At 39.7% G+C, this 14,812-nt stretch overlaps 1 protein-coding gene and 1 long non-coding RNA gene across 2 annotated transcripts; one reads left to right on the forward strand and one right to left on the reverse strand.

The window, feature by feature from the left end:
• Nucleotides 1-6,050: 6,050 nt before the first annotated feature.
• LOC121775302 lies at nt 6,051-6,655 on the forward strand. Its single transcript, XR_006045109.1, has 2 exons — nt 6,051-6,342; nt 6,418-6,655. It is a non-coding gene; the product is annotated as an uncharacterized LOC121775302 (long non-coding RNA).
• On the reverse strand, nt 6,607-8,791 carry LOC121775301 (glucan endo-1,3-beta-glucosidase 6-like). The gene is made up of 2 exons (XM_042172369.1): nt 8,308-8,791; nt 6,607-7,921 (listed from the first exon to the last, which is right to left on the reverse strand). The coding sequence occupies exons 1-2, from the start codon at nt 8,652-8,654 to the stop codon at nt 6,826-6,828; spliced, it is 1,443 nt and encodes a 480-aa protein (XP_042028303.1). The 5' UTR covers nt 8,655-8,791; the 3' UTR covers nt 6,607-6,825.
• Between the last annotated feature and the right edge of the window lie 6,021 nt (nt 8,792-14,812).

The raw sequence follows: 14,812 nt of genomic DNA on the forward strand, positions 1-14,812 counted from the left end.
GTGCATCCGTTCATTTCTTAAGTAAACGGAATACGGTGTATAAATTTTCAAACTAAGTTGTAGATTACAAATGTTCAATGATGAAAATAGAAGAAGAATAATACATACTAAATTCTATAAGTGATTCTATACATTTTTTTGAAGGGAGAGAAAGCTTGAGAGAAAAAGAGAAACACTACTCTATTACAAATTAGAATTTTTAAGTTCTGCCCCCTTGCTTTAGGCCCGATTTTCGGCCCGATTTTCGACGGCCGTTGGGCCGAGGCAACATGTTGACAGCCGAGTATGATCAGCCCCCTCTCCCCTGCCGAATACCAACCAATCGAACAAGGAAATGCATAAGATATTAAGACATTTAGAGCATCGTTAAGGGCCGCAAAAAGCGAGTGCCGGCCAGAGCGTCGCGTTGGAGGGGGAGGATTTGCGGCCTACACCGGTCCCGGGGTCCGGCCCGGGCTCGCGTTAGATGGTTCGGGACGGGATGAAACGAGGCCCGGCCCAGGGTTAATTCGTGTTCGAGCCGGATCGCAACGGAATTTTTATTATTTTACAAAAAAATCGAAATTTTTTTATGAATACCACTCCAACCATTTTCATATACATTCTACTCCATTACTCTTCCTAAAATTGGACAAAATGCCTCATCGTCAAAGATTTTTCGAAGCTGAAATGTCCCGATTGTTAGAAGAGGCGGTGCCGGCAATCCAAGAAGAAATCAACAACGAAGTGGAACGATACCAAGCTGCTATTCAAGCTTGGAACGAACAACAAATCCGGGTACCACGTTCTCGGATGTATATTCACCGAGACCCTGAACAAGCTGCTTTGCGGCTTTTCACAGATTATTTTTCTACCGATCCGCGATGGAGTGATCAGATGTTCCGTCGCAGGTTCCGGATGCGGAGGCCTTTGTTCCTACGCATTGTCAACGCAGTTGTAGGTCGCGACTCATATTTCTGCCAAACCACCGATGTTGTGGGCCGGCAAAGTATATCGACGTTGCAGAAATGCACCTCTGTCATACGTCAACTAGCTTACAGTACTACATCAGATATGTTCGATGAGTATCTCCATGTAAGCGAGCATACAGGACGGGAGTGCCTAGCTAAATTCTGTCGGGCAGCCGTTGAAGCATTAAAGGATACATACTTGAGAAAGCCAACGACCGACGACGTTAGGAAGTTGCTGAACTTGCACGAGCGAACCCACGGCTTCCCGGGGATGCTTGGCAGCATCGACTGTATGCACTGGCAGTGGAAGAATTGTCCAACGGCTTGGAGAGGACAATACACTAGCGGGAACAAGGGCACAAATCCCACGATTGTGTTGGAGGTCGTAGCCGACCAACGATTGTGGATCTGGCATGCCTACTTTGGTGTCGCGGGGTCCAACAATGACCTTAATGTGTTGAACGAGTCTCTATTGTTCGATAACTTGTGTGTCAGGCGAGCGCCGAACGTAGAGTTAACGGCCAACCACTGTTGGTATAGTATGGGGTACTATCTGGCAGACGGGATCTACCCTCGATGGCCCGTGTTCGTGAAGACTATCACATGTACGACAACGAAACGGAGAGCATTGTTTGCCCAAAGGCAAGAGGCGGCTCGGAAAGATGTGGAGCGTGCATTCGGAGTCCTCCAAGCACGGTGGGCTATTGTGAAGGGAGCGACCCGTGGTTGGCAGCGTTCACTAATCGCCGACATCATGTATGGATGTATCATAATGCATAACATGATCGTTGAGGACGAGGAAGAAAATGTCACTTTGTGAGCGACGAACCACTCGCCAGCACCGCGAGTGACTACGTTGTCACCGCCCCGCCCGTGCAGGGCCTTCCTCCCGACATCCGCAATGTCATGGCCCGTTCAGCTGTGATGCGCTAAGAGGAACAACACACTCGCCTCCAAGCCGATCTAATCGAAGAGATTTGGACTCGCACCAACGTGTTCCGACATTGACGATATGTTTTTAATGGTTTTTTTATATTTTTAAATTTCTATGTTGTAATTTTCAATCTTCGATCGAAAATTAACTTTTCCGTGTTATAAATTTCCGGCGTTTTTTATTTTACGTATAAAATAGGTTGAAGTTGTGAATAGTGTCATTTATTAGTTGCGGCACGGGTTATGGCCTGCAGGGTTAGAGCAGTTGGGGTATGGGACTCAAATTTGGGGAATGATGACGTGGAGGGGACTTGGGCCTGAAATCGGGCCGGGGTTAATGATGCTCTTAGTAAACAATCAAGCAAGAATAAGAGGCAGCTTAATTTCAAGGGTGAAGACCAAAACTTGCCTAAATAGGTAAGATGGAAGGCTGCATTTCCTGGACACCACATACCGCACCAGCTGCCACAAGCCGAGGGAAAGCTGCAACCACGGGCACTCTGCAGAGCCCCAGCTGTAGGGCTCAGTTAACCACCTTGCAGGGCTCAATCACCTGCCAAATTGTACCAACAATTAAGGGAGATGTACTGCAGGGGGTAAGAGGAGGAGGGTACTGCAGTAAGGCAACAAATGGGAATGCAAATGCAATTAATATACGAGTACATGCCATGCCTTATTGCAGGAGGGACAGCCAACATACAATCAGGACAAGGACCCCTTTTCCTGCACTAAACAGTAGTCCAGCAACTTTCAATTACACACCCTTTTTATATAGAGATAACCTCTCGGTTTTACTCCCTTCACCACCACAAACCATTGAAATCCCAAGTGAACTAAAGAGTGAGAGAGGCTGAGGCTAAGAGCAGCAACCAAAAGAGTGCAGGAGGTAATTCCCACACCCTTTCTCCTCAAACTCAAACACCAATAGCATGATCATTTAACAACACCTTATGCTAGGAATCACAACATGCTAGACTACAATAGCACATTTAACCTCCACAAAAGAATACCTAAAGAGAGCAGTGTACTTGGCTACATAAGTGAATAGCTTGAAACTACAAGTAATGCTTTAGCTAATGAGTCCATTCATAGACATTAAGATTTAAATGCAACATGCCACTGCCTACTCTTAGAAATTAGTAGATTAGCAAATACACATAACATAAGGATGAGACCACACGATATACAAGCTCCCTCCAAATAAAGTCGAACCATTCCCTACAAACAAGGGTTTTGTCTTTTTTTGTTCTAAAATAAAATTTAGATTCCGTGAGTGTACTGGACTTTTTTTTGTTCTGATTTTTGGAGAGACGCATGACCCTCATACGTCTCCTTTGATGAAACGCATGACGGAGATGCGTCTTTAAGGGAGACGCATGAGGGTCATGCGTCTCTCATTTTTTTCAATTTTTTTTGAACGACGCATGACCGTCATCTGTCATGCGTTTTAGGGAGAGACGCATGAGGGTCATGCGTCTCTAAATACATACAATATCACTGTAAGCCATTGTGTAATGATTGAGAAATTTTATGAATAGTGTGACACTCAAGGTCTACAAGTCTATCACGTCAAAGATGAGCAGGTTTTGCTTGGGAAAAAGTGGAAGAGTTGAGAATGGAGTAATGCATGCCTCTATTAAAATGGGGAAAAAGTGGAAGAGTGGAAAAAGTGGAAACGTTAAAAGTGGAAAAGTGGAAGAGTAAGAAATTGAAAAATAGTAGGCTAGTAGCATTATTATTCATGCTTTATTCATGAATTTATGCTTACGGTCAAATGGAGTAATGCATGCCTCCATCAGCACAGTATTCATAGCAATCATTAGTGTAGTGTATATTTAGAGCCAGATGACCCTCTTGCGTCTCTCCTAAGAGAGACGGTCATGTGTCGTTCAAAAAAAATCGAAAAAAATGAGAGACGCATGACCCTCATGCGTCTACGGACCCCGCAGCACGGCATGCGGCGACGGCGAGGCAGCAACTGGCGCGTCACTTCTGTGTCAAGGGAGGCGGGTGAGAGAGGAAAGGGCACACGGTGCTGCAGGCGTTGGCGATGAATCGACGAGCGACGCCGCAGAGAGGGAAAGGCGACGCCTTCTCCCATCGAAGACTCCGCCGCGAGAGAAACGTCGGCGCCGCTGCACAATTCTGACCCTGCCTCTCGGTTCCGAAGAAAAAGCGGAGAGGAATCGACGAACGATGGTGTCGATTCGCGGAGATGGTGGCGCTCTCCGTGAGGTGCGGCAAGGGCAGCTGCCTGCGGCGCCGACGAGATGGAGAAGAGGGAGGTGGACGATTTGTTCTGGAATGGATTAGGGATTTTTGAATTAGAATTGGGGAAAGGAGAAAAAGGGAAGAGAGAAAGAGAGAGCCGAGGGAAAGGGGTATGCTTTTGGGCCTTTTCATTGGATTCATTGGGCTCAATAATTTGGGCCACTGTTTTTCGAAAATGATAGGGCCGATGGAAAGGAGTATTATTTTTAGGTGGGCTCTTTTAATTTGAATTTAAAACTCCCCTGTGCCAATTTGATTGGGCCACTACTATTTATATTAAAACGGACCACTGTTATTCAATTAAATTCGCCTGTGCCACCGGCCTAGATAAATTCGAGACTATGACATTAATTCCTTAAGCCACGGAGGAATAGAAAATGTTAGTCGTATTAACATAATCTCCAATAAATGATTAAATTGGACTTTTATTAATTAGGGTAGGAATCCTAATTTAATTAAGTGTTTAAAACCAAGAGGTTTTGATTCGAAAATGGACTTATGATAATTTACATCATAGCATGAGCTACTAATTAAAACATTAGTTTGACAAGAAGGTCGAAGTTAATTTATAGAACCTCCTATTGTTTTGCCAAACTAAATAATGAATAGCCGCTATTTGATTCCGCAGAAATAAAGTTAAGATGTTTGGAATTTAACCAATGCACGAAAAATCCGGCAAATGCCCAAATAAATTAAATCGCTTGAATTAATTAATACTAAGGAATTTTATGGATCTAGGAAAAGAGAAAATAAAAGCAATCACCCGCTTAGGGATGCATGCACGCTAAATAAATAATTACTTAAGCCCAATTTAAGTATATTATTTGTTTATAAAGGGGCGTCATCGCAAGACAGGTAAAAGCAAGGCGAGGAACGCTCGTTTGAGAATTTAAATAAACAAGGTGGGCTTTTCTTTCAAAACATGACTTTATGTGAAAACGTGAATATTTTGAGATAAGTTGTCATGCCTTGTTTTATTTATGATTACCTATACGTTGGCTATGCCAAGCAGTTAAATCGAATTCGGGTCTCAGTAGGGCCGCAAACCCTACTCGGACTAGTGTACACATAAGGGACCGTGTGCTAGCGCTAGAGTTGGTCGGTCCAGTGACCGTCGTGGAATGTGGCCACATTCCCGGTTCACACAGATCAAATATGGTATTTCATGAGATGTTATGTGACTGCGCAGTCAACCTTTTGAAAAGATAAAAGTTTTAGTGACCGGGAATTATTTACTATAAAACCCCGTGCTCACTCAAGTTTGGCTGACGACTAAATAAGAAATGTTTTCGGCAATGAGCCCACTGAGTATACCAAATACTCAGCCCTGCATATTGCTTTCTTAATGTGCAGGTTGATCGTGGTCGAAGCGGAGGAGGTGTTGGGAGAGAATATTAAATAAGTGGCTAGGTAGTTGATTTAATATATCATCATACATATTACTTCGTCTTGGAACCTTCCGCTGCAAGTTTAAGAATCATTTTAGAAAAGACTATGCACTCAGTTAATTACTCCGATTTCGTTGAGGTTGTACCCTTTCACTATGAGACAATTGTTTCCTTGAATTGAATACTTATTTATGACGAGCTTGTGACCATTGAATTAGTTTAGTCGCGAAATAGCTACACTTTCTATTCCTAGGTAGTTGTGGTCATGACAGTTGTGTAGCAACATGAATCAAATTACTTTCTCCATAATTGAGTTCAATATATATAGAAAAATGAACTGCTGAAACTGAAAGGTTCATGGTGAGGAAATGTTGATGATTGATTGAAGTTATGATTCATGAGTTTAAGGAATCTTGATATTCAAATGACATATTCAAGTTCAATGAATGCACCTCTTCATTCTTTGGAAGGTTCTGAAAACAATTTATTACAATAGGTTAGGCAAGAAGACAACTTGGTTGACTCCACCTCAGTAGTTTGTGAACTCATCAGTCAGAAAAAGCAGACAGTGGGTTCGATCAGTTCACACCAGCTTCAAATTTTCAATCCCATAGTTAAATTTCCTCAATAAATAGGCCATCTCATATCTGGCATTTGATGCATCCATTCTAAAATAGAAATATTGAGGAACAAGAGCTTGGCAATCGCTCTGACATGGCTGCTGCTAGCTGCATTCCTCGTCACTTGTTCGTGTGCAGCAGCTAGCACAAAACCTGCTGAACGCGTCGTGCATCCACAAGGTATGTTACATCTCCACAAAACAGTTTTTTCTTCTGCAATATGTAGTTTGATTCCTAATTAATCTGTGTTTGAAGGGTGCCGGTGCTGCTTGTTTAACTTCTCGAAGCCCCTCATCACCTGCGCCAGAGTCTGCTGTGGCGAAAGCTGCTGCTAACATCAAAACCAGCCCAGAAAAGCTACAAATGAAGAATGTGTTGCTTATGATATGTATCTTGAAACTGAATGTGATGCATTGTACTATAACTTAAGAATACAGTATCAAATTGAATAAAAATCTTCAATAAATATATATAGTGCTATAATAGTACAGAAGCTCAATAGTCCATACTCTCACAACTCAACAATAACCATACTAACCCCAACCAATCTTCTAATCAATACATCTATAGTGATATTTATGTGCAGTATCTTATCTTTTTCTTTCGCTGTCCGGGACAGTGCAGAAGAGGGAACCCTGAAAACCCCACTTCAAAACCTCCGAGTCACATGAAAATCACGCGAAGCACCCAACAAGCAACTAACAAGATTACACACCATCCGCTGTCGGACCTAAAGCCTAGAGATTTCTCATCTGTGACACCAACAAGAAATCTGCAGTCTCCAATCGAAGGATCCAACATAGTAATCATCCCAATCCCATCAAACTCACAGCTCCGGGGATTCTGCTTCTGCACCTGATAATAGCTGTTGAAAGCATACGATATATTCCCCTTCTCACCAATATTGTTGCAGGATCCTCCATAGCTGAGTGTCGTGCAATCCGCATAATTACAAGCAAGCTTGAAGTGGCTGGCCACGGTGGAAAGATCCCGGTTAGGATTTGCAACACACCATCTGGACGGAAGATACTTAACCTCTTTTGCGTTTTTCAAATATCCATTGCCAAGATTCAGTCGGTACTTGGCCTGTCCATCAAAGGAGAATATGCCCCAATGCCTCTCAAAGTTCCCGGGCAGGGTACTCTTGGCCCCCTCATCGAGAAGACTGAAAAGGTAGACGTCCATAGGCGGGACACCTGGCCTTAGAGGAGTTCCCTTATTTGACAAAACATTCTTAACAAGTCCCTGGTTGAAAACCCTCGCTGCAGTGAGATTTGCCCCGGATGCACCATCTGTCGGCCAACCCACCTCCCCTATAACAATCGGCATCTGAGGATACCCTAGTTTGCTTAGAGCTGAAACTAATGTGTCGAAATTACCATCAAACGCACTGTAGTAGGTATTTGGTCCATCCACCACAGGATGCGTAGTGCCCTCAAAGAATGCATAATCTTGAGGAAAATCAGAGTTCCCATACATGCTTAGGAAGGGATATATATTCACTATGAAAGGCGAACCGTTAGAGTTGAGGAAAGAAACAATCTGCGTCATGATTTGTGTGAGCTCGGCTCGAAAGGCTCCTTGTGATGGCAGATTAGATACATAGGCATCAGCATTGCACGGGACAACCAACTTCACTGTGCCTCCAAGATTTGCTTTAGCCAGAGACTGCTGTAAATTCACCATAGTAGGCACCACATACGATTGGAATTGACCAGAGTAACTAGTCAGGAACGGCTCGTTTCCCACTGCAACGTACCTGCAACCGCTCTCAAGATTCAGCAGTGTCCACAAAGAGTATAGAGGTAAAGCATCAATCTTGTTAAGTTCTAAACCCCAAATCAAGCAACAGAGTAAATAAAATTATACAGTGTCACCAAATAATTCTACTTTCATCATTTGTAGCCAAATTTAGCTGCAAATGTGATATGACAAAAAGCTCACACTGAAAATAAAAAGTACTTTTTTTTAAAAAGGCCAAACAAAATAATATCTTTACAAGTTAAGATACAGAACCTCAATTGGAGAAACCATCAAATGCAACACAATCACATAAACTAACAAATAATCAAAGATTAAGACTGATAAGCACCTTTCCACAAAGTAAGTGAGTGTGTGTGAGAGAGAGAGAGAGAGAGAGAGTACTTGATATCAACACCGCCTTTAACAACATATTTGGAGACATTTTGAGCAACCCACAAATCACAAGCAGAGGCAGAGGAGCTGAGGAGAGCCAGCATTTCGTTAGGGATCCCAACCATGACTTGGATCCCAGAGCCCATCAACGCCTTGAGGGAGTCTGGGTCGGCATCAAAGAGCTTCACTTTTTCAATCTTATTGTCCTTCAAAAGATCCACCACATTCTTAGGCGAGAGGCGGTGGAGAGAAATCGTGCCCCAGTTCACCCCTATCGCCGATTCAGCCACCTCCACCGCCGCTGACAAACTCAGCACAAGGACTAGGATTTTGCTATAAAAATGGAGTTTTTCCATTTTCAGAAAATCTGGGTTACTTCACTTCACATTTAAGGCAGTGGTTGGCCTCTTGAGATGAGTCGGCAGTGAAGAACTGAGTATAAAGTTCGAAACTTTTGAAACTTTAAATCGCTACTACTAAGGAAAGCGTCAATTTCAAGATTAATTAGGGAGTCGGATTTTTTGACCTTTTATATTTTTTTTATTTTTTTTAAGTAATTATGCATCCACACACCACACCACACCTCACCAAAAATATAGAGTAATTATATTATCACTAATTATCTGGCTTATGTTTCACTCTATAATGAAATACTACTATTATATTTTTATAGTATTTGGTAAAATTAATATCTTTGGATTAGGGGCAGAAGCGTAATGATTTTATGTTAGCAAAATTATCTTTATAGAGTGTATGAAAATTTCTTTTTAAGCAATTTAAATTTTGTTAGAGTTCTCATAAAATAATTAAGTTAAGAAGATTATGCCAAGATTAAAATATTGATTTTTATAATAATTTTGTGATTGTATGCCAAAAAGGAAGGAATTGTATGAAACCATATGTTCAAATTACACAATTAACCTTTTTATTAAAATTTAATATTTTTAATTTGTTAATTAAACAAGTAAATTTCAAAATCTTATGGCCCATATTAATTTTATGTTAGTATTATATAAAACCGTACTTACATAGTACTCCTCAAGATTAGTTTTTTACCTATTGTTACAAGTCAAGAAGAGTTATCAATAAATTTTTTTATTATAATGACGAAATTACCCCCATATCGGCCAACTGTTTCTCCACTTTAGCCCAAAAAAGAGGTCGGCTTAATTTTAATAAGATTATCGCTTTGTTTATCATTTTATAAGATTATCGCTTTGTTTATTATTCTATTAGAAGAATTATTGATGTAGATTGCAGTGATTTAGGGAGTGACATGTTACAACAATCTTTTCCACCTCCACGTCTCTTCTTTTTGTCCTATTCTATTTATGCAAATTAAGGCATGTTACATTTTTATTATTTTATGTTAAGGAATGTAATTAGCAGCTGAAAAGCAACAATAAAAATTGGATAAACAAAGTGATTAGTGCGTAGTTCGCTGCTATACATGAATTATTATTGAAGTGGAGCTTACATTGAGTCGTTTCTTTAATGTGATTAAAAATATTTAATAACAATCGAGACTTTTGTTCATAAAGTTAATAATAAGATGTAATAGAAAATTTTCTTAATTAATAACAATTCACGATTTCATTCGCATGGAAATCTTTGAGATATTGTAATAGCAAAAAGTTTGACGCAACAAAATTAATATTAGAAGTGCGTTTAACAAAATTTCGACTATAAATGAATCATGATGAATCTAATAAGTTTAAACAACTTTTAAAAGTTTAGAAACGAATATACCCCTTTTCTCGGTCGACAAATGTAAAGGAAGAGTAAGGGATTAGATAATAGCCGGTTATTAATTACATATGGGAGAAATTAGTATTATAATTCATTTTCCCAAAAAAGGAAATATTAATATACTCCCTTCATATTCAAAAAATAGAAACATTTGAAAGAGTACGCGTTTTAATGCACTATTGATAAAGTAAGTGAGAAGAATTGGTAAAGTACGAGAGAGGAAAAGAAAAATGAGTAAAGTAAGAGATGAGAAGAGAAAATGTAGTGAAAGTAGGGTTAGTGGATTGTGGGGTCCATGTCCTAAAATAGAAATATTCTAAAGTTTCTATTTTTAAGGAACGACCCAAAATGGAAATAGTTGCTATTTTTGTAAAACGGAGGGAGTGATATACTATTCCATTCGTTGACTATTAAGTGACATAATTGATTTGACTCAATTTTAAAAAATATAATAAAAAATGAGTTGGAAAGATTAATGAAATGTGAAACATACTTTTCTATATTAATTTGTAATAAATGTGAGTTAAATAAGTTAATAGAATACCAGGTCCATTACCAAAAATAACAAAAAGTAAATGAGACACTTAACTATAAATAGATGGAAAAGAAAACTTGAGACATTTAATCATGGACGGAGGAAGTACTATTTCAGTGAACAAAGGATGAGATCTAGGCATCTAGTATCCAAGATTAGTAAAGTACGAACATATGTAAACGGTAAACGAAGGAATTACATAGGTGGAACTCAAATATTCAGAGAATTAATGGCTCAATGTTGCAGAGAAATAGACCACACACGAACCTTTTTTATCGAAGATCTCAAGGGCAGACTGAAAGACACTAAAAAAAAGCAACATTAAACCCTAAACCGCACCGACTACAACACCACGAAGGAACCTCACAAGAAACACTCTAGAACTCACATATCGGACTAGATCTCCTCTGGCTTTGCAAACCAGAACTTAGGGTATAGGTGTTGACACTCGCAAGAAAACCCAGAATGTAATCTTCGCTAGGAGATCCCAAGATCAACTTGCACAGAAAATTGAAGGAATCACAAAGAGAGAAATGCCTAAAGAAACACATAATTAGAGAGAATGAGCTAGTGTGAATCGAATAATCAGTGATGAAGAATGACGATATCCAGGATAAGGGTGACTAATCAATTCCATCTCAATCAGACGGTAGAGAGGTGCGATCCGCGTGGTGGTCAATTGGACCTAGGCATGCACACGGTTCATAAATCGCCGGTTCTGGTTCGGAATCGGCGGTTCAGGGTTCAACATTTTCATGAACCTGAACCGGCCAGCCAAGGTTCCGGCGATTCCAGTTCCAGTTCGGACGGCGGTTCAGAACCGCCGGTTCCGGGCCGGTTCGGCGGTTCGTAATTTTTTTTTGCATTTTATTATTTATTTATCTATGAAATGTGCGTAAATAAAATTAAAAAATTCACGATGAAAATTGCAATTTTATTGAAATTACAAGTTACAACAATTACAAATCACAAAAAACTTGAAGTCTTAAACAAAAAATTTAAATACAACGAGACTACTAGTCTACAACGAAGCTAATTACAAATTACAAAAAAGACTTGAAGTTCGGAACAATAAATTTATAAGTATATATACTCTTAGTCGGCGAAGGAGGTGTTTCTACATAACTAAATTGAGGACACATTTAGCAATTCAACCTTAAATGTTGAGTTTAGTCTAACAATCAACAGTTATAGTAGAATTGTCAAAAGTTTCCCGGATTTAGCCTTATAGAGAAATCTACTCCACCGACTAGAGTATATACAAATACAATTATTTAATTGTGTTTTCATATTTTTAAAGTAGAAACAAATGAATAAAAATAAATTAAGGAAAAAAGACATGAGCACAACTTAAATTTAAAATTTAAGTTGAGGTGTCTACGTATCCCCAATGCTCATTTGCATTAGGGAATCAAAGCCCACATAGTTCTCTTACCTTACTTACCTATTTGGCTTGGTCGGTGGTTGACGGTTGGCCTACGATTCATCCCCGGTGAAATCTTCTTGTGATTCCTCCTGACGATCATCCCAATCATTTTCTTGTTCTCTGACGTCAGCTTTGGCCCAATCATCAAGTAACATCACGACTTCCATATTTTTCGTGGAGAGCTTACTTCTTGATTCATCCAACACATATGATCCAACACTGAAAGCGGACTCGACGGCGCCAGTGGAAGCCAGAACCGAAAATATCTCCTTGGCCATTGACGCAAGTATGAGAAAATCATTCTCGTGTGTTCTCCACCAATCGAGGACGTCGATTTGGGCGGGAGGAGTAAGACCTTCATCACCAAAGGAAAAGAGTGAATCGAAATATAAATCTAACTCACTTACCATACCTGAGGTCGACCTTCCGCCGGTGTTGTAGCTGTATAGGTCGGCTAATTGGGATTGCGCGTCGGGGTCATCATAATCAGTTTGAAATGCAAAGCCAAAATTGTGTTGTTGAGCGTAGGTCTTCTGACTTGGTGGATACTGTTATACTTGGTTTCATATTCGGTGTAGAGAGCACGCAAGTTAAACTCGAAGGTTTGTTGGACAATTGACCGGTCCGAGAGGTTTATTTGAAATGTTTCGGTTAGGTTTACTCCCCATTGGTCATTGGTATCCGCTTGCAATGCTTGAAGTGGACCAAGATCAATAGAACTCAAATTGTTATAATAAAAATCTAAAATCCTGGAGGTACCAGCTAATTTCCATTTTGGATCCAAGACCTTTGCAATCAAAAATACTGTTGGAATCTCACTGAAGACATTTGTCAATCATATAATATAAAACACACATCAATTCAGGAGAAGAGTAAGCATTTTTCATCGCAGTTTTAAAACCAAGTGATATATACATGCAATGCTCTAAAACACGAACAGCAGTGCAATAATAACACCCGATAATTCCGTATTTTTAAAATATTTGAACAATTTAAATAAACTCACGCGATGATCCCAACAACTATGCGACAGATATAAATCAGAAACGGGATAGGTTCTAAAAAAATCACACAAAGAATATTTATGCTCCAAAGTAGAATTCAGACAATCATACTGCGGTTGTAATATGACTAACATGGTTTTGCCATCATTCAAGTGCATCTTGTACACATAAATTCAAAATATAACATATGCATCTTTGATAAAAATACTTACCACCAATAACCGGAGCACAAGCCGCAATCAAGTCATTAATACTCGCAGTGTTAGCAGTTGCATTATCAAAACCAACAGAAAATATCTTATTGCATAATTGAAATTTATTCAAAACTTGAATAATTAAAGAAGCAATTTCGGGTGCAGTGTGTGGTGTCTCAAATTCTCTAAAACCAATCAAACGCTTGTTCAAAGTCCAACTATTGTCCACAAAGTGAACCGTAATGTCCATGTATGAATGTCTATTAAAAGAATCAGTCCATACATCTGAGCAAATATTCACTTTGTGTCCCAAGTTGAGTAAATAACGTGACAATTCAACTTTTTTCTTCAAACATTGTCGAACGGTAGATCGTTGAACGGTCATTCGACCTACTATTTTGACAGCTACATTCAAACCACTTTGCATAATAACCTCAATTTTTTTGTCATCATAAACATTAAAAGGAAAATGCTCCATCGCAGCCCATCTAGTCATAACGTCAGCAAAATTTTTAGGATCATATTTAAAAAGATGCGTACCTGACGAACCTGAGCCACCAGGTTGGAAGTTTAGTTGGGGTTGGGTAGCGTCAGTGCCACATTCTACCGGATGCTTTGTTACCAAATGATGAACGACGGAGGGTGCCATATCCCCCACCACTCGCAAATTTGTAGACTTTATCACAATAGTTACAATATACATGAAACGCCGATGTCTCTTCTTGAGAGAGCGGATCATTAGGACTTGAAATTACCACCGGGATCTTCTTGTAGTGTTTAACAAAAATATCATATTTCAATGCTTTTTTAGTGGGTGGAGGGGGAGGCATGTCCTCATTTCCGTCGGTGCTAGACGGAATACGAGAACAAGATCTATCATCATTGTTGTCCGAGTCCGACGATATAGCCACGTCGTACTCGTCATCTTGTTGCACGGAACTACCATCGCCCCCCCACCTTGATGCATTTGAGCGAGTAGCATGGCGGTCCTATGATCTTCTTCTATCTATAAATATTATATTAGTAGAAGTTTTAATTAGGAACACAAAAAATTTAAAAAACTCAATCTTATGAAACTATGAATTGTAAAAATAATTTTCTTTTTTAGAACTTACTTGCATGCATTCAGCCGCCACTCGGGAAACCTCTTCCATAACTTCTCGATGACTAGGTCGATTTGATTTTTGGGGACGACTACTTTGATCTTGGGAAATTCCTTTGCCCCGATCACCACGTCCCGGTCCACCACGAGAAGAAGACATAATGGAAAATGAAAGTAGTATTGAATATGGAGTATTGAATAAATGGTAAATTACGAACAAAACAACAAATATAGTAGTAAACAACTTGAGTAATTAGAGAAAATGAGAATAGAGAATAGAGAAATTGAGATTGAGAAGGAAATCCTTGTTAACACAAGAATGGGGTGAGTAAAAATGATGGGGGAAGTGGGGTATTTATAGGAGTAAAATAGGAAGAAATAAAAAAAATCAAATTTCAAATTTCGGTCGGTTTACCGCCTGAACCGGCAGTTCAGTCCACAGTTTCTGATCGGTTTTCAGGCCTATACACTGCCACTTGAAAAAGGTCCTGAACCGGCGAAAAC

The sequence above is a fragment of the Salvia splendens genome, chromosome 17, assembly GCF_004379255.2.
Source record: "Salvia splendens isolate huo1 chromosome 17, SspV2, whole genome shotgun sequence".
In the NCBI taxonomy this organism is placed as follows: domain Eukaryota; kingdom Viridiplantae; phylum Streptophyta; class Magnoliopsida; order Lamiales; family Lamiaceae; genus Salvia; species Salvia splendens.